A 27,180-nucleotide genomic window follows, 5' to 3' on the forward strand; every position below is an offset into this window, starting at 1 on the left:
AGAGGAGGCATTTGGGGCCTTGACAACTGTCCGGCTTTGGAGGAAGAGCCACGTCTACTAGGTCGAGGAGCAGGTCAGACTGATTTTGCAGTGCCAGCAGCAGCATTAGCTCCATGGGCTTATCTGCAGGGAGGAATCTTTACCAAAAATAACCCATCCACTGTGTTAGATACCAGCATTTTTGCCATGTTTTAGGGATTTAAGTTGGACACCAGACAAGATTAAAGACCTTCTTACACTATTGTGAACTTTTCACCCTGAGTAATTGAGACTAACCTTTGGATGCCTTCTTGGATACGCTGTGGTTTACTTTTCTCTTCTTTAAACATGTGTACCATGAAGTGCACAGTCTGTAAGTCTGATAAGCAGGACTGCTTTGTAGAGCAGTCCTCTTGCCTATTGTAGAGAAGAATAATTTCCTGGTTTGGGCTTTTTAGCATCATTTCTGCTGAGCAATGTGTGGTGAGTAAGGCTTTAGATTTTGCTGGCAGTTCTGAGGTGCTGAAAGATTGAAAGCAGGTCTATCTCCTCCTGCTCTTTCTTTTTAATCTGACATTATTAGCGTAGTATCTGAATCTCTTGCAACTTCCCTGTCATGGCAAGGTGTGCCCAGGGAGATGGTACTTAGCTTGGCCCTCATGCAAGCCTTTAAGCTGCGTGTTTTCTAAAGCCACACCACCCAGGAAGAAGCAGGTAGAGAGAGGTCTGTTGGACCTGTATTCCTCACCCTCAGTGCAGAAGATTCGGAGTAACCTCTTTGTAAGGGCCCAGAATTGCACTTGCACCAAGGAGGTTGGAGCCCACCTTGTGTTCTGCAGTGTCTGGGCATTTGGGGGGGGTGTCCTTCCCCCTGACCCAGCAGCTGAGCCAGAGCATTGGCAGCAACAGAGCCTGTTTTAAGAGCCGTCTTGAACTAGTGACCCTCATCGTTACCACATTGGCTGGGGGGCTAACACTGAGCTAAATCATATCAGGCCAATCTTACAGGGATCAGGTTGGCCAGTTTTATATTAAGCCACCACATATGTGCAGCACATGAGTGGCTGTTTAAAGAAAGCCTCTTACTTCCCCTCCCTCCCCCTCTTTTAAGGCTTATTTCTTTTGTCGCGTGTTATGGGGGCTGGCAGCAGGTTCAGAAAGTCTGAGCTCTCCCAGCTCAAGGTCATTGGGATTGTTTGAATATAATCTCCTTTTCTGTACTTATACTTTCCTACAACTTGCTATTCTGTCTTTCTAAAATTAAACTACTGAGCAGGAGGAGAAGGTTGGGCTTTACGTGCAGGACCAGGAAGGGGGTGAGCTAGCGGCAGGCCAGGTCCTTCATCAGGGCTCCTACCTGTGTGATGAGGTGGTGCTGGGGAGCAGAGCAAAGCTGGCAGCAGGGAGCTGGGGCTGCCCTTCCCGTGCATTTGAGCCTTGAGGGAACCATTAGAGCTTTTCATGGCAGGCCACGTGCTGTGTTCAGTTGGAGTGGGTGAAGGAAGTGAAATCAGGCAGTTAGGGGTGATCAAGCCCTCCATAGCAAGTGTGCCCTGCAAATGAGTGAGACAAAGGAAAAAAATGCCCTGATGCTTTTAAAAAGTGCAGTAGTTTGAAATGTTCTCTGATTTTTTTAAAAAAATAATTGTTCTCCAGGTTTTTCTTGGCAACCAGGAAGGCCTGAAATTGAAATTTGAATGGGGATTCCTGGTTGCAGGGGGTTTGGTCTTTAAAGAAGGAGAGCACTAAACATCATCAGACTTGAAAGACGAGGCAATCTTGGACAAATATGTCAGCAAGTTCTCTGTGCCAGCCACCATTTGGCTGTCCTCCCCCCTGAGAACAGAAGGATGTGTGAGGTGTGATCCCTCTGTGCAGGACCCAGGCCGCTCCGTGAGCACTGCAGCACACTGTCCCCACCGTCCTCAGGTTGTGAGCTCAGCAGTTGTGTGCTTGAGAGACGTGAGTGTGCCTGTGGCTGCAGCCAGGAGCTGAGGCCGTCCCGTGTACCTCTTACCAGGGGTAATTCCCCTGTCACAGCCAGATGATCTTATTTGGGGTGAGTTAAAATGGTCAGTTCTGCCTTACTGATACGAACCAAAGCACACACTCAATATATACTCAGTTTTTCCAGTCCAAAAGCCTCAAACCCCAAAAGCCCATCTTCTGCTTCACTGGGGACTGACTGCACAGGCACAGGGCTCTTGTCGGAGGTGCGGTGGCATCTGCCCGAGGTAACTGCTGTACTTTGCCCCTGAGAACAGACTGCAGAAAACCTGACTGCATCCTGGCTGCTCAAGCGGACATGGGCTCGCTCACCGGGCTGGTTTCCCTTTTTCTAGCCTGTGTGTTTGGCTATTTTAGGCTGTTTTTATTTGTATTTGTTTTACTGACTTTCCTGTGATCTCTAAATGGGTCAGGGAGAATGTTCTTCAGTGTCTGATGCCATGCTTGCTTTTACGGAGCATTGTGGCTCACTAAGGTGTCTGCCAACCCAAGTGTTTGCTGCTGGGCCCTGATCCCTCCTGCAACAGCTGCTACCTGGAGTGCTAACGCTGCAGGCCAGTGCACTGGTCCGCTCTGGATCCTGCCACAGGGCAGGTGCCGGGGAAACCAGATCCCCAATGCTACTGGGACCAGTCCCATGCCAGTGGGTGTGCTGGCTGTTGAAGTCTGGGCTGTGGAAAAGCTTTGTGTTCCCAAGGAATCTTAGTTCTTCCACTTCACTGATTGACTCTGCTAACAGCTCTAATAAGTTACTGGTTACGTTTGTGTTGTGTGAAGGATGGGGGAGTGAGGTGGTATTGGGTAACGTGACTTGGTAACTTAGAGCGGGATCTGGAATGACGCTGCTGCTTAAAACGGTGCCTATGTAATCTGGGTTGTTTTCCTAATGGGGAGTGGTGGGAGTGAGGAAATGTTTTGAGATAATTCAGGAATGACATCACTGTAATCCTGCTTACTCCAAAGACCGTAAAAACATGAAATAGGATAAATGTTGTTGTAAGGGATGGTGTCTTTCCCTTTTGCTTATTGGTGAAACATATTTGTTTCCCCAGCTCCAGAGCGCTGGGGCACCCGTGGTGGTGTAGAAAACTCTCTTCTGTATTATGCTAAAGCTTGCTCCATGTTACCCCCAGTCTGCCCCTTTTCGAGCTCCTCGTGTCGCTGTGAGGCTGACGTCCCACATGGCAGAGCTGCCCTTGTGATATGGCTGAACAAAGATGTGTCTGTGAGCTGCCCGTCCGCGTGCAGGGCCAAGGAATGCAGCGGGTGCTGGGGAAGTAACTGCTGGTAGGAATGATGTGGGTTAATTCAGTTATCAGCCCAGGTCAGCTGGGGCTCCATGTGAGCAAACACCAACTGGCTTCGTGCTGCGATATTTGAGTTGTGGAAACCCATTCCAATTGCAGTTCAGGTGACCTGAGCCCCAGGTTATTTGTCCTTCGGAGTATCAGGTGGGGAGTCCCAGGGGAGCAGACTTAGTGCTGCCTGGCTGCTGGCATCTGCGTACTTCCTGTGGGTTATCCACGTGGAAGCCTTTCAGGGACAGGCTTTTTTGGGCAGGCTTACTCCGGCACACCTGCACCACCAAGATGTTGAAAAATGAGTAATAACACCCAGTATCAGGTGGGCTCTCCCTGCTTTTCTTACTCTGCCAATATTCCAGGAAAATCACCCAGACTTTGCCCTGACACGGACCTGCTTTGAGCTTCCTGCACATTTGCATTCTTGGCCTCTCCTTGAGTCAGCTGCATTTATCTGTTCAGGGCAGTGTCAGAAGATGCAGGATGCGTTTTGTAGGCTTTGGCCCTTTATTCTTTTTCTTTCCTCAATGTGACAGTCACTAAAACGTAAATTATTTGATTACCCTTGGTATTACCACCTACAAAGCTCCAAAGGTTGGGGCTTTTTCCAGCACAGTCACAGTTAAGATCAGAAGCCCTGTGTTAGATCCAAAGGCTGGGATCTGGATTAAGAAAGATGTGATTGTTAACGGGCACCCAGCAACGCTGGAAGTTGGTTTGTAGTCAGATGCAGGGCTCAAGAATCCGGAGGATTTAAAGCGTTTTGTTTCTCCAAGCAGCAAGACACACTTTTGAGCTTCCCTTTCAAATAAAAGTTGAAACCCTTTTATATAGCTTGTTTCCAGGAGTTGAAACCTTCGGAAAGAGGCCAAATATTGTGAAATTTGTGATCTCATTGTGAGAGCAGGCAGCAGTGAGGTTTGTTTAGGCAAAACTTTCAGGGAAATTCCTGGGTATCTGGGCTAAATATCCTGGTTTTGTTTATTAACCACAATTGCTGCAGACTTCAACTGGAAACATTTGAATGGGGAGGAGAGAGGCAACACAGCTCAACTCCATGTCAGGAAATACCAGATCATTCCTTGCATCCAGGCTCTTGTATCTTTTGTGTCTGCCAGATCTACACCTGGTTACTTCGGGGCTGTGGGGTACTAGGATGTACAAGGAGTTCTGTGAGAGGGGTAAGGCTGCTTCCCTAATGAAGGACAAGTGGCTTGAGGAGGAGGTTGCTTGCTATTTGTCAAAACACTTCTTTTTGTTGAACTCAAGAACTAATTTTCCTCGCTGCTTTTACTTCTCGCTTCTGTACTGAAAAGCCAAACATCTTTATCTGGCTTTTCTTTTTCTTCAGGTTTTAGGCTTGTTTGTTTCTGACTGCTGTCTGTAATGAAAAAGTTAAGCTTTCATTAGTAGCTTTTCCAAAATACTGAGTGGAAACTTCCCACAAGGAGAGAAGGATATTTCAGTCACCTCCAATCCGAACTTAAATGCCAGAGGATGACCACAACACCCTAGTGATAGCCAGCATGTGCTTGGTCACTCCTGATGTGGTGAGGAGAGCAAACAGCATTTGAGCCCTGCTGAGATGTGCAGCATGGCTGGTACTGACCCAGTGATCCTTGAGATGCACGCTACCAAAATGAGTAAATCATGAGTCAGACCAGGCAGTGAGACAGTGGCACTATTTAAAGTACATCAGAATAACAAGTTACAGGCTTATTTATATATGTGCATTAAAAAATATATGTATCATCTGTTGCTTTTTTTTTTTTCCAGAGAATACCAGAGGAGCTAACCTTAGATGCCTTACTAGAAATGAATGAGTCAAAGGTGAAAGAAACAATGAAGAGATGTGGTGCCAGAGATGAGGAGTGCTCCAGACTCAATGGGGCACTGAGCTGCTTGCGGAAGGTGACTGAATCAGGTACACACTGACTCGTTCTTCTGTGGAATCAGTTTCTCTGCAGCCCAGACTCCATCCTGCTTCCTTTCAAATGAGACAAAAGCCCCTAGAGAATGTCTTTGGGTATATTCTGTAGCCAGCGTCAGGTTATGGCCCTGGGATATACGTGAAGTTGTGGTCATCAAAAGCATCTAGAACTGTGGATGGGATTTGGTTTTGACAGCGTGTCAAATAAATGAATAAATGGAAATAAATGTATGTAGAAAAATCCTCCCCTACTCAATAGGCTATATTGCCTTTCTGTTCAGAGTTGTGCCTCTGGTTAATCCTTGACGTAATGAATACAAGCAGATTTCTTGTAGGTAATCCCTTCCCCAAGTACTGCTGAGAGGGAAGGTGTGATGTGTTCTGGCATTGCTTTCTCAGAAGCCCAAGTGGTGTTCAGCTCAGTGCTTTGGAAGAGAAGAGCACTGCTCTGATAGCCCTGAATCGCTGCGTGGCTCAGAGTGTGCCAGTCGGTTCACCCTAAAACCGTTTGCTGCCTCCCACTTCTCTGACTGCTAGAACTGATGGAACCATTACCTGATTTCCAGTAGCAGATTCAAGAGCTAGAAAAAGCCCTGATTTACCTTGAAATTATGGAAAGAAGGGTACTGTGTCATTAGAAATGTGTACGTTCAGCACACAAGTGGGTCTGACCAAGTTACTGAAGATCAGTGAAGTTCAAGTTTCCCCAAGTGCCGTTTCACCATCTCCCCCCACCTCACCTCCCAGGCTGTGTTCACAGGCAATGTAAAATCAGTTTGTATGGGAGTGTTTCTCACAGCACACGGGCACTAACGTACATCAGATCTCTCTTTGTAGCAGTTACCAATCTGTCACTGAAAGGTAATGTTTCCTGTTGGTGTTATGACAGTTCATACCATTTGCAAGTCATAGAGATTAGTTCATGGAAAAGTCAGCAAACAGCTCAGTTTCATACTTCCTTTTTTGTAATCTGGGTTGTCAAATATTCCCCATTCCTTGTGGCAGAGTCAGCTGCCATTCAGAAGCCATGGCATTCGCTCATTAGAAAGAGATGGTGCTTTTTACATCCAGGTACATCATCTCTCTTCAACCACTGACTGGTCACCAAGACATTGAGCCCTGAAGATCTGACTTTTCACTGTCACTTAAGTCATTAAGGAGACATTTAAAATTAAGCCACAGAGTTACCCTGTTGAATTAAGCATCTGAAATTACACCAACGATCTCCACAATCCCACATTGCTGCCTTTGTACCTTTTCCCCCCAGTTTATATCCAGAATGGGTGTACAAGCTGTGCTGGACCTCTCTAAACTACAGGTTTTAAGTGGTGTAAAAGGCAGTGCTGGGCTCCACCAGTGGATTCAGCAGGATCGGTGGTTCCTTTTTGTCCAGCTATCTGTCCCTGCTAATACAGTCTGAACAAACACAGCAATTCTGTGCTTGAGTGCTGCTGCTGCCAGGCAGGCTCTAGGCGCTGCTTACATGCCAGAGAGACAGAAAAGTGGCCAAAGGATTATCAGGACCTCCTAGATGTAGGAAAAATTAAACTCCTTGTATTTCCAATCCAAATGCCTTTCTCATTTTAAGTAGCACTTAGCAGTTCTGCTGGCTCATAGAAAGTAGTTTCCCCTTAAAGGTTCTGCAAGCAGACAGTGCCAGGCAGGATGTACAGATTTGCTGAAATAGGTTGGCTGCAAAGCTGTGTAGGTGTGCAGTGGGATGAGAGTGCCAGGTGTCTGTAGGTATCTGTGTCCCGCTTTCTTCAACAGGGCTGCAGTCTCTTCACACTCAGCCCAGCCAGGGCCTAGGACCCGGGTTTGGCCTTTGAGATACATAGCTACAGGTAGGAAAGAAGGGTAGTTCCTGCTGTTCTCGTCTCAAAGGTTACTTTAGGTGATGTCTTAGGTGGGTGTCAGGGGAGGGGGATGTAGGCTGGCACCTTGGCTAGGCCCGAAGCAGGGGAAAACCTCACGTTGCAGCCCAAAGCGGCTTGATGTGGTATGTGTACATAAGGTGGCTTTTCTTTTGAATCAGTCGCTAACAGTGCTATGGTTGGTGCTCAGGTGGGGAGTTGAAGGATGATGTGCTGATGAATCTGTCTGAGGCACGCCGAGAGAACAGTTCCACAAACGCAACCGAATCCCCCGGCTCCTCTGCACCCACGTGGACTCCCTCTGCACTGCACCTTCCCAAGGGCAGCAGCCAGCAGGCCCGTTCCGTGTCAGTCTCTGCGATCCCATCTTCAGATTCTCTTCCCTCGAGTCATGGACCTTCTGTCTATGCAGAAAACCTCCTGGACCCTTTTGCATTGCCTGCACACAGTGGAAGGTTAACACCAAGGACTCCTCATAGCATCACCATCACTCCACCAACCACTCCTCAACCCAAGAGGCGGCATAAGTTGAAGCCACCACGGACTCCTCCTCCCCCTTGCCGGAAGGTTTTTCAGCTGCTACCCAACTTTCCAACCCTCACAAGGAGCAAGTCCCACGAATCACAGCTGGGGAACAGGATAGATGAAGTCCCACCAATAAAGTAAGTATGACACTTGCTCCTTCCCCATGGTCACTGGTGGGCTGTGTCCATACCAAAGGGTGTTCAGTGCTCCACATCTGACTCCAAAGAGCTGGTGTCCAGCTGCCTTGCCATGGTTTTACTGTAGTCTGAGGATCTATGTCAGTGGGATACTCCAAGATAACCACAAAACCTGCTGCTTGATATCTTCTTAAATTGAAATGTATTTGAAATGTTTGAAATGGCACCTGCGGGGGTGGTTGGGGTGGCTGCTGCTGTTCAAGGGCCCCAGGTAGATTTTCTCAAAGAATCTTGTAAGCAATTCCACATACTGTAATTCTCTGCTGTCCTTAAATGTTCCTCACAGTTTAGGTGACTGGTATCCTTTTATGCTTTTATCTCAAGACGTACATTAGCTGCTACCTTGAGCTTTAATATGTGTTTATTACAGCTGTAGCTCCACAAGAAGATAGAACAGTCTTAGGTTACGCTTTTTTTTTTAACTGATCTGAGCTTCAAGATACACTTTTTTTGTATAGACAGGATGGAAGGTATTAGCCTAACATTTAATGAATAGGTGACACTGGGAATGTAGAGTGCCTTCCAGAGACCCTGGCTATACCTAAACATTGCAGAAACTTGGGTCAGCATCCAAATTCTGTAGCAGGCACTGGACCATTACAACTTACCCTAATTCTAAGCACCTGGAAGAGTTCAACTGGCACGTTCTGCTTGGGGCCTCCCTCAAAATTACCGTTTTATAAAAGGGAAGTAAGCCCAGCTCAGAATGGAGTTGAGATTTCAGGTGTGAGCATTACCAGCAAAGGGCTGCACTTTGATGCTGCAGTACTGATTGACATGAAAGAGTTCATTTTAAGTCCATGGCCTGGTGAGCAGGACAGTGTTCTTCCACTCTGAGCGCAGCTGAAGTGTATACTGAAACCTGCAAGCTGCTAAACCTTGCAAGCAAGGAGTTTCCGTGTAGGAAAGAATGAGAGAGATGGGTTTGAACTGGAAAGATCTGTGGCCAGTGCAGAGTTTTGGTTTGAAATTCAGTGGTAAGAACCTGGTTTTGCTGTGATTCAGGTCCTGTCACTTAAGTCTGATGGGAAGCGCAGACTTATGCTTCAGGGAGCCTGGCAGCTGAGCTGTGCTGCCCACCAACATCTCTAGCCTGTGAGCCCAAGTTCAGGTGCACCCTGTACCCCTCCCAGGCAGGCTGGGGGTGCACCCCACAAAGTCTGCCCTTTGCAGGCAGGAGAACAGCAGTTCTGTATTGGGAGAGCCTGTGCAAAGCCAGAGATGTTTGGAAAGCTGACATCAGAGGCTGCAGGAAAGAGTTTCTGCTGTGTTAAAGGGTGTAAATATGAATGTCTAATATAGTTTCTTTTTTTTCTCTCTAGGTTTGGTAAGAGAATTTTATGGCAGTGTCTTCGTTACCAAGAGCCTGTTCTTGTCAACTATCCGTTGATCGTTCCTGTGCAGCCCCTGGAAGCCCTCAATAGGGCCTTCAGTCCCAGCTTCTGTTAACTTTAAGGGAGCTTGTCCTGCTGGAGAACTGCAGGATGTTTCCGTGGTCTTTGTTGTACCTGGTACTTCAGAGGACAAAGCAAGGAAAATGAATACTGATGTTTAAAGGGTTAAAGTGAGGGGTTTGGGTGTAACTGTTTGGGACTTCAGAAAGCTGTTACTGGTGCCTCTTGGTATTGGAAGTAATTTCATATCTAACCATTTAGTATCTTTGGATATTCATTGCCAATATCTCTGTAGTGAAATCAGACAGTTGTGTGCAAACGCTTCAGCGTGTGCGTGAATGTGGAGTGTCTCCTGTGATGCTGAAGAGTCTGTACACATGTTTAAGGGCTTGCTGGGCTGGGACTTGTGCTTTTATCCAGTAATTACCAGTGTTGTTTGGTGTGTTAGCTACCCTGATGTGATGGTGTGTGTCTCATAAACACAGCCTGTCACCTAGGGAGCTAACATACAGAGATGGGGCGTCTTCGAAGGTGTCTCACCTTTTTGTAAAGTATGAAAATCCAGATAAGCATGTTATGGTACGTGTATCTAATTCCCTTTAGAACAGAAACCCTAGGAGTCACTTCCAGAAACGAAAAAGTATAGAAAGAAAATTGAAAAATGAAAAGGCAAGTGGGGATCTGAGCATTTCCACGGCGAGGGGCAGAATTTATCCAATGCAGAAAAAAAGCATTACAAGAAATTCCAGCAGAAATGTAGGAATTTGGTGCTTCTGTGCGTGTAATCACATTGTCTGTTCACAGATCTATACTGGAGGCTCTTCGAAATCCCATTCAATTCCAAAACTCATAATATTCATTAGACCCTTCATGGGCCAAGATGGCTTTAGCCATCTTGATAGCTGCGTTCTGCTTAGCTCAGCTGACTGTACGTTTGGATGGCCACACTAGATCGGCAGTATTCCTTGGAAAAGCAGCTAGCCATTCCAGCCTGTTCTAAGCTGATGAAGACCACAGATGCCTTTAAAAGTTCACTGGCATAATGATAAAAAAGAATCTGGTGCCATCTAGGGTCAAAGAGAGAGACTGGCTTTTTGTGAGCAGTGACCGTGTCCGGCCTTGAAGCTGCGTTGCTGCCTGCAGACTGAAGTTTTCTCTGGGTTTCCAGTGTGGCTACAGATTTAATTCAGGAAATATGACAGAATCGTAGTGTTGGAGAGGTTTTGGGAAGTTGTGTGATGCAGACAGTGGAGCGCTGCAGTGGCACTGTGAAGTCCAGGTCTCCCTTTCTGCACGTAGTGGATAGCTAAGTGATCTCACATAAATCCTTTTGTTCTGGGCTACACTGTCCCAGTCTATAAAACAGAGATGATAATTTTCATTGTGAAATTCTGAAGTCTCCAGGCAGTGCAGGAAAACTGGGAGATGGTATTTTTGGTAATCCAGTTGGGAGTAAAGTCTGACTTTCCACTTTGCGTTGAGGTCTGGGCAAGTCTTACCAGATGGACTTCTGTAACCCCTAGACAAGACATGGTGGTTTAACAAAAAGGAAATTATGATCCTGTCACTAAATCTCACCATATGTTGTGTCCCTGTGAAGACCAGTAAAATAGTGGTGTCTGGTAACTTGACAGCAGAAGGCAAACTTCTCTGTGCTCCTGGTAGTGTGGTGGCTGCTAGTCCTTGCTTATGGCAGCCTTCGCTTGGTTTCTGTCTGAAATGGTGAGCACCACTTGTGATAAACTGTCCTTTTGTTCCCCATCAGAACTCTCCCAAGGATCCCCTCAGACGGTACGAAGAGACTTTGGCTTGGCTGTAACGCACAGGTAAGCAGCACTTGCTGGGGGAGTCACAAAGGAGATGGGGGGGGCAGTCCAGGGCAGTGCCCCATGTAGTGCTTTGGAGCAGGGACAACCTGAACCTCGCTTGAGGTTGGCTCAAGCACCTCATTTGCCAAGTTCAGGTGTAACTGTGTATTTCAGCTTTTTTTTTTTTTAAAAAAAAAAAACCCAACCCAAAAAACATCAGTCACTGATGTGACTTGAAATCTTCTTTGCAAAGCCCATTCACCCCTGATTCTGTCCTGAGCAGTGTAGCAGCAGTCGCAGTGCTGTGTGTCTGGGGTGCCAGGACCACACACCCCTTGTGCAGCAGTGCCTTTTCCTGCTTCCACTGCCTGCCTGGAAAGAGCACACACTTCCTTTTTCCTCCCTAATGGCTTCCTGCATTCCGCCTTCCCAGTGCGGAACCAAAACTGGGCTGGCCAGTTCTAATGCCAAACCAACCTGTCTGTTTAATGGAGAGTGCTGGCTGCCCCCAGAGTACTGCTGAACCGCAGTTCTGGTTTGAGGGGTTTCAGGAGAAGCAGCAATACTCTGGATGCTCTGCTGCTTGGGTGTCTTTGCCTGCATGGGGCTCCTGGTTGGTAATTGCTGTGTGTACCTGCACCCCGTCCTTGCAGACACCCCTGAGCTTCTCCCCGCCCTGTTCCAGGAGCAGAGAACTAGCAAGCAGAGCTGGTGCAGGCCACCTTTGAGATGCTTCTCATCAGAGATGGAGAAATCTTCTCCACACCACCCCTTGCCCTTCTTGGAAGGGGCTGAAGAAGTATACCCTGTCTGTGACTGCCTACAAACATGGATTTTCCTTGAGGCATCAGTTATCATAACTCCCCCACCCCACCCTTTGTCTCCACTTAGGTTCTCTACGAAGTCTTGGTTGTCTCAGATTTGCCAGGTCTGTCAGAAGAGCATGATGTTCGGGGTGAAGTGTAAGTACTGCAGGTGAGCACATGGCCAGGGTCTTCTCCAGGAGAACTTTGCATTTGATTCATTAAAGTCTGCCAGCGACAGGTGTCTCTTGACGCGGTGCCCTCTTACCGGTGGCATCGCTTTTCAGTCAGCTTCTGAACAGCAAAGGGACGCTGTGGCACAGCCAGTGCTTGGTTGGTGAACCGAATTTACTCCCCTGCTGCAGGCTTCTTAGGAGCGAATCTCATAGTGGGAGCTGGGTATGGAAATAACAGTCAGGGTGTTGTTTTCACTTCTCTGGGTTGTTAGTCCAGGCGCTGAGATTTTAGTGCTTGGCTGTTAAGTGTAGGATGAGAGTCAGTGAAGGTAACTGTGTTAAAAATAAATCAGATGCTAAGATATGTATACGGCGTTATTAGCCTAATGACACACATAATAGGATTCTTCATGTGAATGTGCTGCTCAGGGGCCTGGAGCATTCCACAGCTCCCTCCGAGATTAGCATAAGAGTTACAAATTAAGGGTAGGCTTCCTCTTTTTGGGAAAGAACAAGTTGCTATTTAACATGTAATGTTTCTCTTTCAGATTAAAATGTCACAACAAATGTACTAAAGAGGCACCTGCTTGTAGAATATCCTTCCTTCCCTGTGAGTAATTCGCTCCAAGTTTTAGCATTTCAATGTAATTGATGGTATTGCAAGAATGAAAAGTCTGATTAAAGCTTTTTTCTCCCTTCTCAAACCTGTTTTTCAGTAACAAAAATAAGAAGAACAGAGTCTGTCCCTTCTGATATCAATAATCCAGTAGACAGACCAACAGAACCACAATTTGGAACTCTTCCCAAAGCACTAACTAAAAAGGTACGTGGTGACCAAAGGGTGTCTTGTGTCTGTCAGTTGCTGAGGAGCTGCAACAAGAGCAATGAGGGGTTGGAGCAAGGATGGCACCTTGAGCTCTGGCTTTGCAAGGACACTTTGATCTATGATATTTCTTCCAAACTGTAGTGGTGCACGGCCCCAGCTGCCTGCCCACACAGAAAATGGGTGCTTGGATGGAGGGTGGGGACACGTTTCCCTTCTCTGTTGCTCAGTAAACTGAGGGGGATTCTTTCTTGCTGTTCTCTCATGAGTGGCTTCCCTTGCTTTGCAGGAGCATCCACCAGCAATAAATCATCTGGACTCTAGCAGCAATCCTTCTTCTACAACCTCATCCACACCATCTTCTCCAGCACCTTTCCAGTCTTCCAACCCTCCCAGTGCAACGCCTCCCCCAAACCCATCTCCTATGGGCCAGAGGGATGGACGGTTTAACTTCCCAGGTAAACTTAGCTTGTTCTGGAGACCTCTGCCAAGATGGGAAAGGCCTTGCTGCACGCAGGGCCTGGCCAAGGCTTTGTAGATAGTTGCAGGTCTCTGAATCCATGGTTGTGTTGAAAGCAAGGTGTGAAGGTGTGTCCTGTTACCTGATAGAAGAAAATGATCTGCTCTTAAAGGCTTTTAAGCGATATCAAGATAACTTTGCAGGAGACACATTACAGAGTGCTGGCACCTTTCTTAAATGATTTTCCTCTTTTGTCCATTATTGAAAAAACACCAAAAGCCACCCACCCCTTCCAATCCTTTTCCCTGCCTTTTGCCATTGTAATGTAAAATGCATGCTGCCTGCTGCGTTTGGCTCTGAATCCCAAGTTCTTAAGGTAGAGCAGAAGGTGAAGGTGAGAACAGAATCCACACTTGTCTTTAAACTACTGACACACACATGTGGTGGTGAAGAATTTGCCCTGTGTACTTCACAGAGTAAAGATCCAAATGTGCAGTCTGTTCCAAAGTCGATAGAGGCAAGAATCTCTGACAAGGCCAAAGATTTACATAGAGTAAATTTAATTCCTTGGATCTGGAAATGAAGTCACGTGCTGCTCAGTAGCTGCTGTGTGGCTTTCAACAGTGCTGCATCTTGCATCAAGCTTCTGGTCTGTGAGTGGAAGTTGCTCTTTTAGCATACACAGCAGGTGCAGGGCCAGCTTAGTGCAAGGATGCTACAGCAGCTACTTTGTGGTAGCACATACTGTTCAAATTCACTGGAATAAAAAAATGCTTGGAAATGGTTCAGAAGCTTCAGGTTCTCTGGGGCATCCCTGAACAGCTGAAGACGTGAGTGTGCACTGAGGCAGCAGCTTTTACCTGGGCCTGCCTCTTACCAGTCCTGTGTCCTCTGAATTCACTTCTGCCACTCGAAGTCTGAAGGTGGTGTATTAGTAACATAGCTTTCATTTGATGAGTATCATCTGTCACAGCCTTCCAGCCATGCATGTGCTGAAGTTCCCCCCTCAAGCAGGCTGATAATCTACTAATCTGTTTCCCAGCAATGAGTTGGGACTAATTCATTGAATGCTATGGGGCACTTACTGATCATCCTCTAACTTGTTTGTGTTTTTTTTTTTCTCCTGATAATTTTTTTGCTGTCCTTTTAAAAAAAAATTTAAAAAAAAGCTGCCTACTACATTCAGCATAGACAACAATTTGTCTTCCCAGGTGAGTTGATTGTTTTAATTCTACTAACCAGCTTCTGCTGCCAGAAAGTAACTTGTTTGAGACCTTCTGTGTGCTGCCCAAGAACAACAATTCTGCTTTAAAAAGTGTCTAAACCAATTAAACAATTAAACTATTGCTTATCTTGGTAGCCAGTTGAGGCCTCTCTCTCCTAATGTGAGGCAGTGATGTGGTTTATGTACCAAGGTGGAACTTTGCCTGTTTGGGTGTAAGCACAGCTTCCTGCTGTGGAGTTCTATCCAGAGCCACGTTCCTTCTAGAAAAAGGCTCATTTTGGGGTTATAGATGTAACAGGTCATAAATGGAGCCATCAGCTCAGGAATGCTGAGCTCACCTTTATCGACTGAGACTCTTTCCCTGGGAGGTAAGAAGGATGCTACACTATTCATACCTGGATTTGCACTTACAAACTCATTTTCTCAGTCAATGGCTCAGTTTGTCAACTTAGAAACAGCTTGTTTGTTTCCAGACTGAGAATTGGTGATGTAGGATGCCTGGTACAGAGGGTTTGTTCTGAATCTTGGAAAGGTTTGCATCCCAGGCTACATTTCGCCTGCTCTGGGGGGGATGCTGTGCAGATGAGGTGCTCTCGCAGTACACGACTTGCAGTGCAGTGGAGTTCACACCCTTGTTCTGTGCAGATTTAAGTGTTACTGATTGTCCCAGGCAGTTTGAAGGCTTGTGAGCAGTTCCCAAAGCCTGACCTGGAAAGGCATTGCCGATAAGGGGGTGGGTGGGAGCAGTGCTGGGCTCAGCCGCTGTGCAGGCATGGAGGTGCAGGAAAGCTGAGCCCATTGTTAAATCACCAGCTGTATAAAATCACACGGTCTGTGCTTGAGTTTACATTATAATACCTGAAGAAGTAAATAATCACTATTGCAGTGTGAAAATTTCCAATCTATCGGAGATGGAAGTGTAAAATATGTATCTTAAATGTTTCTGCTTTCCCAGAAATCCCCAGTCCTGCACAAGTAGCACAACCTCCAGAAGCTGCTGCAGACACTAAGTAAGTATGGGTGGAAATACCTGTCTTTGCATAGGGTCTGCCTGCTGATCTTCAGTGTGAAAATGAACTTAGCATCCAAGAACTCACAGGATGGGCAGTACTGGTGTTCCCAGTCTTATAAAGCTTATTTTAACTCAGTGAGAAGATAACACCTTTAATATCTAGTTATGGTTATGTGTGCATTCCTGAGATCAGGAAGCATCGATGAAATAGAAGTGATGGAGTTTGATTAAAAGAGGGTGGTACACTCAGCTGCAAGCAGACATCTTTTTAAGGGGCTGAGTTTTAGGGCATGCATGCAGAGTTCTAGCTCGTATTGCCAGCTCTCATGATTGCTTCTCCACTGTGGGTGTTTGAGCAGTAGGAATAGGAGTATCCGTTACTGGAACGTTGTAATAATACAGCCACACCACTGCCAAACCAATTCCAACCACTTAGTCATTGAAAATCACTTCAAAGTCTTTGTCCCTTGTTTGCCAAAGTAAGCTTAGAAAGTCCTTATCTGTTAAAGGGAGTAACTGTGTTTTTCTCTGACCTATTCTAATGCTACCAAGCTCTGTTATCCTGTTTGGTTCTTGCCACCCTACTAATAGCAAATGTAGCAGCCCAGGTTTCTAACTCTGGTAGATATGCAAACATCATTTTCACTGTGAACCTCTTTTCTCTTGTTAGTGCTGATCAGCAGCCAGACGCAGGAGGAGTGGAGTGTGAAGCAGAGGTAGGCTTTCTGCTTTGCCCCTTTGTACTGTCAGAAGTGCCGTGTTTAAAGTGCAGTAAAAAAACTTGTGGCCCTGGAATTCTGAATGCAGCATACCTCAGTTCCTGCTGCAGCAATCTCCACTGAAAATCGTGGTTTCTGTGGCCAAGCTGAAACAATGAAGGACGTGTAACAATACTTACTTACCTTCTTCTAATCGGGCTAAGATGGTATTTATCAAACTTGTGGCTCAGCCAGCTTGGCACAGCTGCTGGAGTTACGAGGTCTCAATGCTGCACAGACCTCACGCGTGTGCAGGTGTTACCCGTGATCAGCTCAGCTCGTGGTAGATCCCACAAAGCAACAGCTTGTGTTTGCACAGCACAGCCTTTTCCCATGTACTCCCAAGAGTCGTGCCTGAGCATGTGTTCAGCTTGGAGTATGAGCTGAACTGGGTTTCTGTGGGGACGAGCAAACCAGTAGGGACAGAATCTGATTTCAGCAGAAATTACTGGATCAATTTGGGATCAAGCTGGTTCTTTTTTGGAGCACTTCTCTCCACTGGGAGAACTTTAGTAATCTCAAAATATCCCACCCTGCAGCCACATTTGTTTGAAGAACAAGTCGGCCCTTGACCCTTCCTTTTGGGAAGGTCAGTAGCATTTTCCTCCCGCTCCCAAGACTGAAGGCCAGATGGTGGGAAGTGCTGAGTCCCTGGATGGTAGTGCTGGTTCTGCAGATCTATCTCAGTGGGATAAACCTTTCTTGTCCTCACCTGCGTGTGCTAAAGATGTATGTGTGTTTGTAGCCCTCTGAGATGGCTTTCTCCTCTGAGGGGTATTTCTAGAGCTGTGGTCAAGTGCGTGTGTCCAGCCCCCGAGTTCTCAAAGTCGCCTTTGTGCTGGCTGGCATAGGCTGCTTCTGCCCCTCAGGTGAACCTCTCAGCACATGTTTCCCTTCTCCCTTTCTAACCAGATAGAAGAACCAGAGACTAATAAATCAGAACCTGAAGATGATGACGATGAGGTGGAGGATTTGCCAAACAGACGGCCACACTTGCAAGGGATGATTTATCGCAAGCCTAGCCAGACCAGCGTCTACCTGCAAGAATGGGACATCCCCTTTGAACAGATTGAACTGGGGGATCCTATCGGCCAAGGACGGTGGGGGAAGGTTTACAAGGGGAAATGGCACGGGGAAGTGGCCATCCGGCTCTTGGAGATAGATGGGAACAACCAGGATCATCTTAAGCTCTTTAAAAAGGAGGTGATGAACTACAGACAGACCCGGCACGAGAACGTGGTACTCTTCATGGGAGCGTGCATGAACCCTCCTCATCTAGCAATCATTACCAGGTGAGGGTAAAGCATCTTTGTGTTATGTTTGAATTTTCATATATTTACATAAAACATATAATAATGATTTTATATATCTAAAAATAACCAGTTTACTATACTCGGGAGGTGGCAGACATGAATACATGTGTGTAGCCCAGAGTTTTGGATCCTTGGGGTCTCTCTCTTTTGGGAGCTGTAACTTCTGGGCATTTTCATCTTATTTTTGAAATTTTAAACAATAAAAAGCAGGAGAAAAAAAATCCGGAACAGGCTGTTCCTCTGCCACCTACTTCCAGATGGTTCCAGTACAGCAAAGTGACAGTACACCAATGCATGAGGCAGCAAATGCAACAGTTGTGTCTGTCTTTCTGGTCTTCCCAGGGACTCCTGCTGATGAGGCAAAAGGATTATTTTTTCCCCCTTCTTCTGTTTCCAATATTTAGCATTTAGCCCCTAATGAGGCTTTTGGGGATGTTCATGTGCAGGCTGAATTTAAGTAAGGCCAAGGGTATGCCACTGTCAGTTGGCGCAGAGGTTCTCAGGCATTTCTCACTGCTGGTTCCCAGTGGTGCTTCCTGCTGATGTGACTGGTAGCACCAGCAGCAGACACTGGTGCTTGGATTTGGAAAACTGGGCTTGAGGCATCAGAGCAGCATAGCAGCAGTTGGCCTCTGAAGAGACACATCAGCCTTTGCTGTACATCCTTGAGCGTGGTCAGTATGTTAAAGGCCTTTTTAAGGATTGTTGTCCCTCTTCCCTGTAGCTTCTGCAAAGGAAGGACGCTTCACTCGTTTGTGAGGGACCCCAAGATATCGCTGGATATTAACAAAACCAGGCAGATCGCACAGGAGATCATTAAGGTAAGGGTGCGTTAGCTAAGGGAGATATTCACTGCCTGGGCAGCTGCTGCAGGAGCTTGGAGGTGGCAGATCTGGTGAGGTTCTGTGAGCCTCAGTGTCCCCACGGGGTGTTGCTGCAGGAGCTGCTCTCTGTGGGCTGAAAAACATGCTGGGAAAAATCATGGGCAGTGAGCTGAGGGCTGCAAGGAGAGAAACAGCTTCTGCTTGTCAGGAAGGAGCTGGGGAGGGAGAATTTAGGTAAAGGGAACGATGCATAAAGGTGTGTGGGCTGGGTTTCCTTCCCGCTCTGCTCCGTATCCTCACTGCAGCTCAGTTAATGCAGTAGGTGTCATTTCTGCCATTCACTGTTTTTCAACCAAAGAGAGTCAAAGTGCATTGGAAAGCAAAGCGTGCCCGTGGCTTGGGGCTGGTAAATAGCAATGAAAGCAAAGCTTACCTCTCTGCAAAAGCAAAGCTTACCTCTCTGCATGTGTCTCCCAGGGCATGGGATACCTTCACGCGAAGGGGATTGTGCATAAGGACCTGAAGTCCAAGAACGTTTTCTATGACAATGGGAAGGTGGTGATCACTGACTTTGGATTATTTGGCATTTCGGGTGTGGTTCAGGAAGGAAGGTAAGTGGGGGTTTCTGTGCTTGGTCTAGAATCATGAATAGTGATCAGATGGGGGAACACTAGATGCCTCACCTGGCACAAGTGAGGAGCATTGACTGCTTTGGTACATACACATGGGTTTGGAATACGCACTTCTTCTAAGCCAAGTTCTTTCTGCAGTCTCAATAGCACAGAGTTAGAAAGTTATGTATGGAGTAGGGCTCAGAACCAGCAAAACTTCCAGGCTGACACACATGCAGCTTTTAACGTGGCAAGGAAACCAGAAACAAAAAGTCAGAGAAACCACTTGAGTACATGAAGTCAAGGCATTAGATGAAGCACGGATGTGGTCCATGTGCTGCTGCTTGGGGGCAGCAGCAGTGTTTCAGAACGCTTCCTTCTTTTGAACACAGGAGGGAGAATGAATTGAAGCTGCCCCATGACTGGTTATGTTACCTGGCCCCTGAAATTGTTCGTGAGATGGCCCCTGGGAAAGATGAAGACAAGCTGCCATTCTCCAAAGCTGCAGATATCTATGCCTTTGGGTAAGAAAAGAACACCTCAGAGTACCACGGGAGCTTGTTAAATGAGATTTACTACAGGCCTGAGCCTTGCAAGTCAGTGTTCCCCTTCTCTCAGGCTTGGGATTCTTGCTGGGACATGTTTTTCTCACCTATGACAAAAGTCACGAGTGGGAGGGGTGTGAGGTGGAAGAGATTTTCTGCACAGCCTCATACACCTCCCAGAGCTTATCTGGAGAACCTGGAACAGGGTTGGGTTCTGCATCTCTGCTTTAAGAGCAGGCAAAGGCTCCATGTGTCTGTTGGTGTTACAGGACTGTGTGGTATGAGCTCCAAGCAAGAGAGTGGCCTTTCAAGAGCCAGCCTGCAGAAGCACTCATCTGGCAGATTGGCAGTGGCGAGGGAGTGAAACAAGTCCTTGCAACTGTTAGTTTGGGGAAAGAAGTCAATGTAAGTACCTCCCTTGCAGGAGTCCTTCTGTACAGTTATTTATCAGGAAAAGAGGGAGCTGCTTAAGGGGAGATGTGTTTTACTGTTGCTGTGAAGGGCAGGAGGGAGGTAAGGGTAGAAGGGGACACCAGATACTGAGCCTCTGCCTGTGACTGATACAGAAGTGGACATCCAGAATACCTGGAGACTGGAATGTCCGAGGCCTCTGTGAAACAGCCTCTGGCTGGGCTCATACAGCCCTCCGAGCTCCATCGCTTGCCTGGTCTGCACAGTTGGGCTGTGAACCGAGTGGAGATAATGAGCCACAAATGCCCTTTGTAGGAAATTCTCTCAGCGTGCTGGTCCTTCGATCTCAGCGAGAGACCCAGCTTCACTGTCCTCATGGATATGCTTGAAAAACTGCCAAAATTGAACCGTCGGCTCTCCCACCCAGGGCACTTCTGGAAGTCTGCTGAGTGAGTATTTGCTGCTCGTAAGAACACTGACACTGCTCAGTTTGCCAAGTGGTCATTTCTGTGCTTTGTTTTGCCTTCCTGGGGGCTGTCAGAGCTCCCGTGGGAGAGTACCCTCTGTGTGCTGTTCTGCTTTCCTGGTTACTAGGAAATTGGGCAATTAAGCTTGCAGGCTTCAGACAGTTAATTTCCTACTTCAACCTTTGCATCTCCTTCAGTAGATCAGTAGATCTGTATCCAGCTTTAGGGGCTGTGCTGAGCCCAGGGCAATAGCATCCCCACTGTTGCAGCTGGTACTGACTGAGGGAGGGAAGGATCAATGAGTGAACCATCCTTTCCCTTCCAAAATGAACTGACATGTTTTAGGAGTGTCCTGACTGCCTGATCTTCAAGGAGTATGTGGGGAAAATACCCAACATACTCCCATGTGCGCCCCCTGCCCTCCTGGGTTGGCACAGCAGCATTAGTCCTGTCTGGGAACAATTGACTTCTGGGGAAAAACCAAAGTACGTGGTAATCATGTGTCAAGTGATTCAGAAACTCAGAAGATGAAATAATCAGACAGCTCAGAAGGAGTTGCAGTGTTTGGAGTGTGTAAGTTGGGATTGTGTCAGCATTTGGCCCAAGGAAAGTTTAAATCATGAGAAGTCTGCAGATTGCGATGCTTTCGAAGTCAGATTCTTTGTTGCAATTGGGGAAGAAAAGCCTGGTCCCTAAGCGTCAGTGTGGGAAGAGGCCCTTCAGAACGCACCTCCCACGACACTGTTAGGACACACCAGACCAGAGTACCAAACTCATGGCAGGTCAGAGTGGATTAGCATAAAGCTGTGAGGCCTAAAACTTGAAGCCTCTCTTCTTGTGAGTAACCAGCCCCACGCAGAGAAGGCTGGTTCCCAGTTCCCCCCAGACCTGAGCAGAAGCCGAGGAGGTACAATTTCCAGAGCCCAGAGACAGAAGCCCTCACCCCAGCCAGTGTTCAAACAACTGACCAGTTCTGTGTCCATTGTCTCTTCTCCACTGCTGACCACTGCTACCCCGAGTAGCTCCGATCGGCCGCAGTGGAAGACGTGTACAGCTGGGTGAGGCACAGGGTTACGTTTTGGTGAGCTTAGTGGTCCTTCTTGGTCGGGGGATATCGAGTGTGTTTGCAACCAGTGCCCATTTGCCACGTGCTCTGCTCACCCTTTATTCTCACTGAATCTCCAATTTTCTCCTCCTCATTTTTGTGGGTGTTTAATGCACCCCTTTCTTCCCCATAACCCTTCACCACCTTCCTGCAGTACCTTATCATCACTAACCAAGTGCTTTGCTGCTGGTCTGGCGGCTGCTGGGGCGTTTTGTGCTTTGGGGTTGTGGCAGTTCTGTGTTTTGAAGGAAAATTTCACCATTTCTCTCTTGTGCAATTTCCCCAACTCTTCTGCTGGGTCCCTGGTGCAGCGCAGTGGCTCGTGGCTGCAGAAAGCAGAATGGCTCTCTTTGTCCATGCACTGGCCAGGTGTACCCCACGATCATGAGGTGCAGTGAAGGGCTGAGGTGGCCTTACACTCTGTGGCAGGGACACAAGGTGACTTTGGGTGCACTGGCTGCTCGCTGCCCCAGCAGAGCTCCCAGCTGTGCTTCGGTCCTTCTTTAAAATAAAAATTTAAAGAGAAGCTGACAAAATCTGAGTCAAAATGGACCTGAAGGTAACTGCTGCTGCTTCTGTGTCCCTGAGAAATATTTTTTCCCCTCCTCTGGCCTGAAGCAAAGCAGACCCTGTTGCCAGGCTCAGCCTGCCTGGCCAGGCCTGTACCCAGTTCCGTAGCCATTCCTGAAGCCACCAGCTTCACTTGGGACATCTCCTGTTTTTTTTTCCCTATCTTTACACTGACCCTGCCCAGTCCTTCAGCCAGTTCATGTTGTGAAGAGAGCGGCTCTTGTGCCACGAGGTCTGCGTGACCCACTGTGTCCTTGGGCAGGCTTTTCCCTCTCTGCCAGATCACACTGTGTTCCAGTGCTGTGGTTCTGTGTGCCAACACTCCCCTGCCCGCGTCGCTCTGCAGTCAGATCCGCTGCTATTGCATCATGAGCACTGACAGCGATGTGACATCTTTCACCTCCCTCCCTCCCCGGTCAGCACAGAGCCAGCTGGGCACAGGCTGCCTGTGCTGCCCAGGCAGGCGGTTGCGCTCTCGTGCCGTCCTATGATGTCTCCTCAGAAATGAGCTGGAAGTGACTCTTCCCGTGGGGCGGTGCAGGAGGGCGCTCGGTTCCGCAGCAGTTTGCCAAGTGATTAGTTTGGATTAGTGTTTCCATAGAGAGTTGTTCTTGAACAGCCTGTGGAGCTGCTGAGCGATGTAGCTACCCTAATTATTGTCCTCTGGGTGGATGGACCGACACCCCCACAAGTGGCTCATGTCAATTTGCATACATTAATGCTCTGTCTTCGCTCAAAGCCATGAGTAGGGGAGCAGTACTCTGTCAGTGTGAGTTACCAGCGCTGACAGCTGAAGCAGTGCCTGTTGCAGTGACCGTGTGGGCAGCTCCCTGGCCATTCATCCCTGGCAAACAGCATCCTGTTGAAGTGCTCCAGAGGTTCTTTGCAGCTGTGTCAGCCGGAGCCCTGCTCAGGTCACAGCGTTCCTGTCCCCCTGACAGACCCTTTGAGAACCCTGCATTAACCTTGTGCTTTACCCTGGTGTGAACTTTGTAATCCGCAGTTCTCTTGCTTTCAGTAACTGGAAACTAACGCTCATGGTGTCTTTTTCCCTTCCCTCCCATATTTCTTGTAGGTTGTAGCTACTGGTGCAATAACGGGCTCCACCTTGCATGCTTCCATGTGTTGTATCCTAACCGGCAACTTGGACAATCACCTTCCATTTAAAAAAGCAAAAAACAAACCACGAAATTAACCCATGGACATAATCAACACTTTACCCGAATCCTCCTTTCTGCCTCTCTCCACTCGGTGTGGGCTGTTTGCTTCCATAACCACTCCTGTCTGCGAGAAGTTACTGTCTAACAACGTGGCAGCCTTTCACTTCCGAAGCGTTTCAGCACGCTGTAACCTCCTCCTGGACAGGCTCTGGGGCTCTGCTCTTACCGAACCAGGCGCAAGTGACCCTGAGGGCCGTGCGTCCTGCCCGGCGGGTCGGGGGTTCCTGACAGCGGTGTGACGTGCACACGGCCGGTGGGTCTCACGAGCAGAGGGGTGCACATTCCTGGGTGCTGCTTGAGGTTACACCTCTTGTCCTTAGCACTGTGCTGTGGCTTTGTGACTGAAGGTAATGGGGACCCTTTGCCAGGCACTGCTCCACTGGCACCGCAAACCCAATGCGAGTCAAAGGGCAGATGGTGCCGGTTCTCCCTTGGGACCGGAGCTGGAATTGAAGCCGGGGTCGGTTTTACCAGGGGCTGGATGAAGTTCTTGGGTGGCAGGGCCAGTCCCGTGGGACCAGGCGGCACGAGGTGTCCAGAGCTGACTCGTGCAGGACAGCTGGGATTAGCCATGGTGCTGTGTGAGAGTGGAGGGAAACAAGAGGAACCCCTCAGGTCCTCCTCCCCTTGCACGTCCGGTGCTGTGAATGTCATGATTTGCCTCTGTTTACATTCCCCCATCCATTAACCGTCTGGCTTGGCACTAAGGCTGTCGCAGATCCAGAGGTAGTGCAGCAGATTCGTGCCTTTTCTGAAAGGGCCTTTCTTGTTCTTTGCTGCCCCATGACTTTGAGAAACTACCTTGTTTTGGAGGGGAGAGAACAGGGACAGAGGAGGATGTGTACCAGGAGCCAGGAAGGTTTCTGCTATCTTCAGTGAGGAGGAGCACACCCATGTGCTCGCTGCCTCGAAGGTCTCCCATGAGAGCTCACTGTCAGGCTGTCCTGCCCTGCCCTCACCCCAGCCCGTGCCCATGTGTAGAAGCATTTTGAAGGGAAGAGGTTTCTCGCTGTGCTGAGGGTGTGAGGGTGAAGGAAAAGAAAGTTTTAGGTGCACTGTAGCTTTGTGAGAAAAATTGCCAGTGAGTAACTGTCTCCTCTCCCTTCTCCCCTCCCTCCCTGCTCTTTTCAGCATTAACAGTAGCAAAGTTGTCCTGCGTTTTGAAAGATTTGGCTTGGGCATCCTGGAACCAAGTAACCAAAAGATATAGCGTGGTGTGTAATTGTCTTGTGATAATGTTGTCTGCCTGCTTACACAAAGCATCAGAACTCCTCACCGACTGCTCTGAGCTCTGGAGCTGGTGCAGCCCCAGCCGAAAGCCGCACGACCGTCAGCACCGGACGGGACTGTTCCCGCAGCCTGAACTCCGCCTGAGCACCAGCAGTTACTTACAGAATGTTTACATGATACTTTTGTGTGAACTCTATTTTTTAAAACACCACAAACAGTGAATCCAGTTTAACTACAGCCATGCTCAAAGAGCACTCAGAGAGGAGGAGCCGGTTCTGGTTCTTGTGGCCGCAGCAAACAGGAGCTGCCATCGCATGTGGGAAAACCATTGGTGGTTTTCCCACAGAGAACTGGAGCAGCCTGGTCTCGGACGGCATTGGAAGTCCCACAAGGGGCTGGAGTTCTTTTGTTAAGGTAAAAATCAAGCTGCCGTGTTGGGCTTTGCCCAGGCCCCTTTGCTAGGCACGAGTCAGGTAATTGTCCCACAGATGTTCTGAGTGACTTTTAAACATGTCTCAGAGAAAAGGAAACACTGCTTTGGGGGCAGCCTATGGCTTGCTCTCTTGCCCCTCTTCTCTCCCCCAGCTTTATTCTGCAAACAGACCTGCCCCGAATGGAGTCTTCACCCCGCACAAGGTGGCTCTCTGAGGCTTCCTCCTACTTGGACTCTTACAGCACTTTGGTGTCTCAGCAGCTTTAAGCTGTTCCCCAGCAAACATGGTTTCAGCAGTGACAGCGCACGGACCTACATCGGGGAGAAGCTTTGCACTGGTGCTGCCAGGAACCCACCATGAGCCCCGCCGCAGGCGCCGATGCCTTGGAGAAGTGTGGTGGCTGCTGCTGGATGCTGGTCGCTGCTTTGTAGCCTGCGGTTGTAAGCAGCCTTCAGGTAATGCAATGTCCGAGGGGGCAGCAGCTCTGGGGCCTCCTCACTCTTTATTTTGGCTGTCATTGTGCTCAAAGTGTGGCCTGAAAGCTGGGGCACCCAGAGGTTCTCTGTGCAGGAACCACTTGCCCAGCTCGCAAGTGTGCAGTCACAGAGCTGCTGCTGTGCAGCCATGCTGGAGCCACCCGCACACAGCGGGACCGTCTCAGTGTTCTTCCCTAGGGCTGGCTGGGAGCGGCACAGCCAGTGCTGGGTCGAGACTTTGCAGCCACTGAACTGCGTTCGCCCTGCTCTGGGCAGGGCTTTCTCCTCCCCCAGCCTGCCATCCCTTCTGCTACACTCCTGACTGTGCTGGGTGCTGGCAGGGGGTTCATCCCTGCTGAGCATGGCCAAGCCGCTGGGAATATTGCCCTGCTGCTCCTCTCTGGGGCACAGCAGGGCCTTCAAAACTGCCTTTAATTTGGGATTCTCATTGAGCCTGACCTCTGGTTTGTGTTTAACACCTGTAAGTTGCTGTTGGAAGCAGAGCCTGGGCCCCAGAGACTCTTATCGTGGCTCTGGGAGAACACTGGTTGTCCTGAACTGGTTGGTGGAAGACGCATGACCACAGCTGCCGGTCATGTGTACTCTGTGTCCCTGGGTGCCGGTGTGGGGCCAGGGTCGGTGCACCTGGCTCTGGGGAGCTGCCCGCGGCGCTGGCTGGGCTGTGCTGCTACAGAGGCCGCGTCAGTAGTGAATGTAACCGGAGTCTGTCACACAGTGAACTTGGACACGTTTTTTTTTTCTTTTCAGATGTGATGTAAACTTTGTACAGTAAGATTTTTTTTTTTATATTTTCTATCAACTGAGTGTCTTCCAGAATTGCTATTAAATTAATTAAAAATTGTTAGTATTAACAACAGTTTCTGTATTAGTTTATGCAACCAGGAAAGAAGAAAAAAGCGTGTGCTCTGCTGATGAAGTTCTGGGTGTGTAGGAACCTTTTGGGTGAATAAATCTTTGCTCTGGATCAAGCAAGTGTAACAAAATTGTGGTTTGACACCCCTTTCCCCCCCTCCCCCCCCATCTTACAGCCACGTTAAAAGAGGAACAGATGTCTGTAGTGACCCGGCCACCCCCTGGCACTGTGCAGGATACTGAAGCATCATGGACCAGCAGTGGCACTGGGGCTGCACAGCCCCCACTCCCAGACCAACAGCAGCCAAGCCCAGGCTCCCAAGGATGCGCTGGGTGCCCTCACATGCTCTCTCCTAAGCAGTGGGGGATGCTCCCTGGTTTGAAGTTGGGATTTTGGGGAGATCTGGTGAGAAAACCAGAAACTGGGGTGGGGGGTAGGAAGAAAGCAGCGTGGATGGGCAGAGGTGACAGTCCTGCTGCGATGTGCTGCTGTGCAGGGATGTTACCGGCTCCATCATCACTTTCACTGCCATCCCAGCACTGACCTGGTACCTCTAAGCCATGCAGCTTCACACCCATGTATCCAAGCCATGTGTTCCTTCCCTTCCCTCAAGGCAAGAGATGTTAATTAATCACAGGTGAGAAGCAAACAGGGGCTGTTCCTGGGCCAGAGCAATGTCAGACTGCTCAACATATTTCAGAGCCGCATCCGTACGGCTGGGCCCCACCTATGATGGGAGCATCAGTGGGATGCTCGACCAGCACGGGCCCAGGTGACTCCCTGCGGTTCAGCATATCTGGGGCACAGGGCAGTTTCACCACCAACCTT

General features: G+C 48.5%; 2 protein-coding genes across 2 annotated transcripts in view; both read left to right on the plus strand.

Annotated features, from left to right (window-relative positions):
• LOC311199025 (kinase suppressor of Ras 1-like) overlaps positions 1 to 9,262 on the plus strand; it is a gene marked incomplete at both ends in the record, with an annotated part of 51,356 nt that extends 42,094 nt beyond the window's left edge. Inside the window, 3 exons of the mRNA XM_084273070.1 lie at positions 5,064 to 5,211; positions 7,282 to 7,753; positions 9,136 to 9,262. Coding sequence (XP_084129196.1) covers positions 5,064 to 5,211; positions 7,282 to 7,753; positions 9,136 to 9,262 — 747 coding nt within the window. The remainder of the gene's footprint in view (positions 1 to 5,063; positions 5,212 to 7,281; positions 7,754 to 9,135) is intronic.
• A 1,634-nt stretch (positions 9,263 to 10,896) lies between these two features.
• Positions 10,897 to 26,455, plus strand: LOC311199139 (kinase suppressor of Ras 1-like; the record flags this gene model as incomplete). The annotated part of the gene is made up of 14 exons (XM_084273184.1): positions 10,897 to 11,033; positions 11,907 to 11,990; positions 12,543 to 12,604; positions 12,711 to 12,817; positions 13,107 to 13,275; positions 15,458 to 15,512; positions 16,185 to 16,230; positions 17,185 to 17,564; positions 18,310 to 18,406; positions 18,887 to 19,020; positions 19,413 to 19,544; positions 19,835 to 19,970; positions 20,292 to 20,425; positions 24,470 to 26,455. 14 exons carry the CDS (start codon positions 10,897 to 10,899, stop codon positions 24,546 to 24,548), a joined length of 1,752 nt encoding a protein of 583 aa, XP_084129310.1. The 3' UTR covers positions 24,549 to 26,455.
• Positions 26,456 to 27,180: the final 725 nt, after the last annotated feature.

Source organism: Gallinula chloropus (genome assembly GCF_964237585.1).
Source record: "Gallinula chloropus genome assembly, chromosome: 19".
NCBI classification, from domain to species: Eukaryota; Metazoa; Chordata; class Aves; order Gruiformes; family Rallidae; genus Gallinula; species Gallinula chloropus.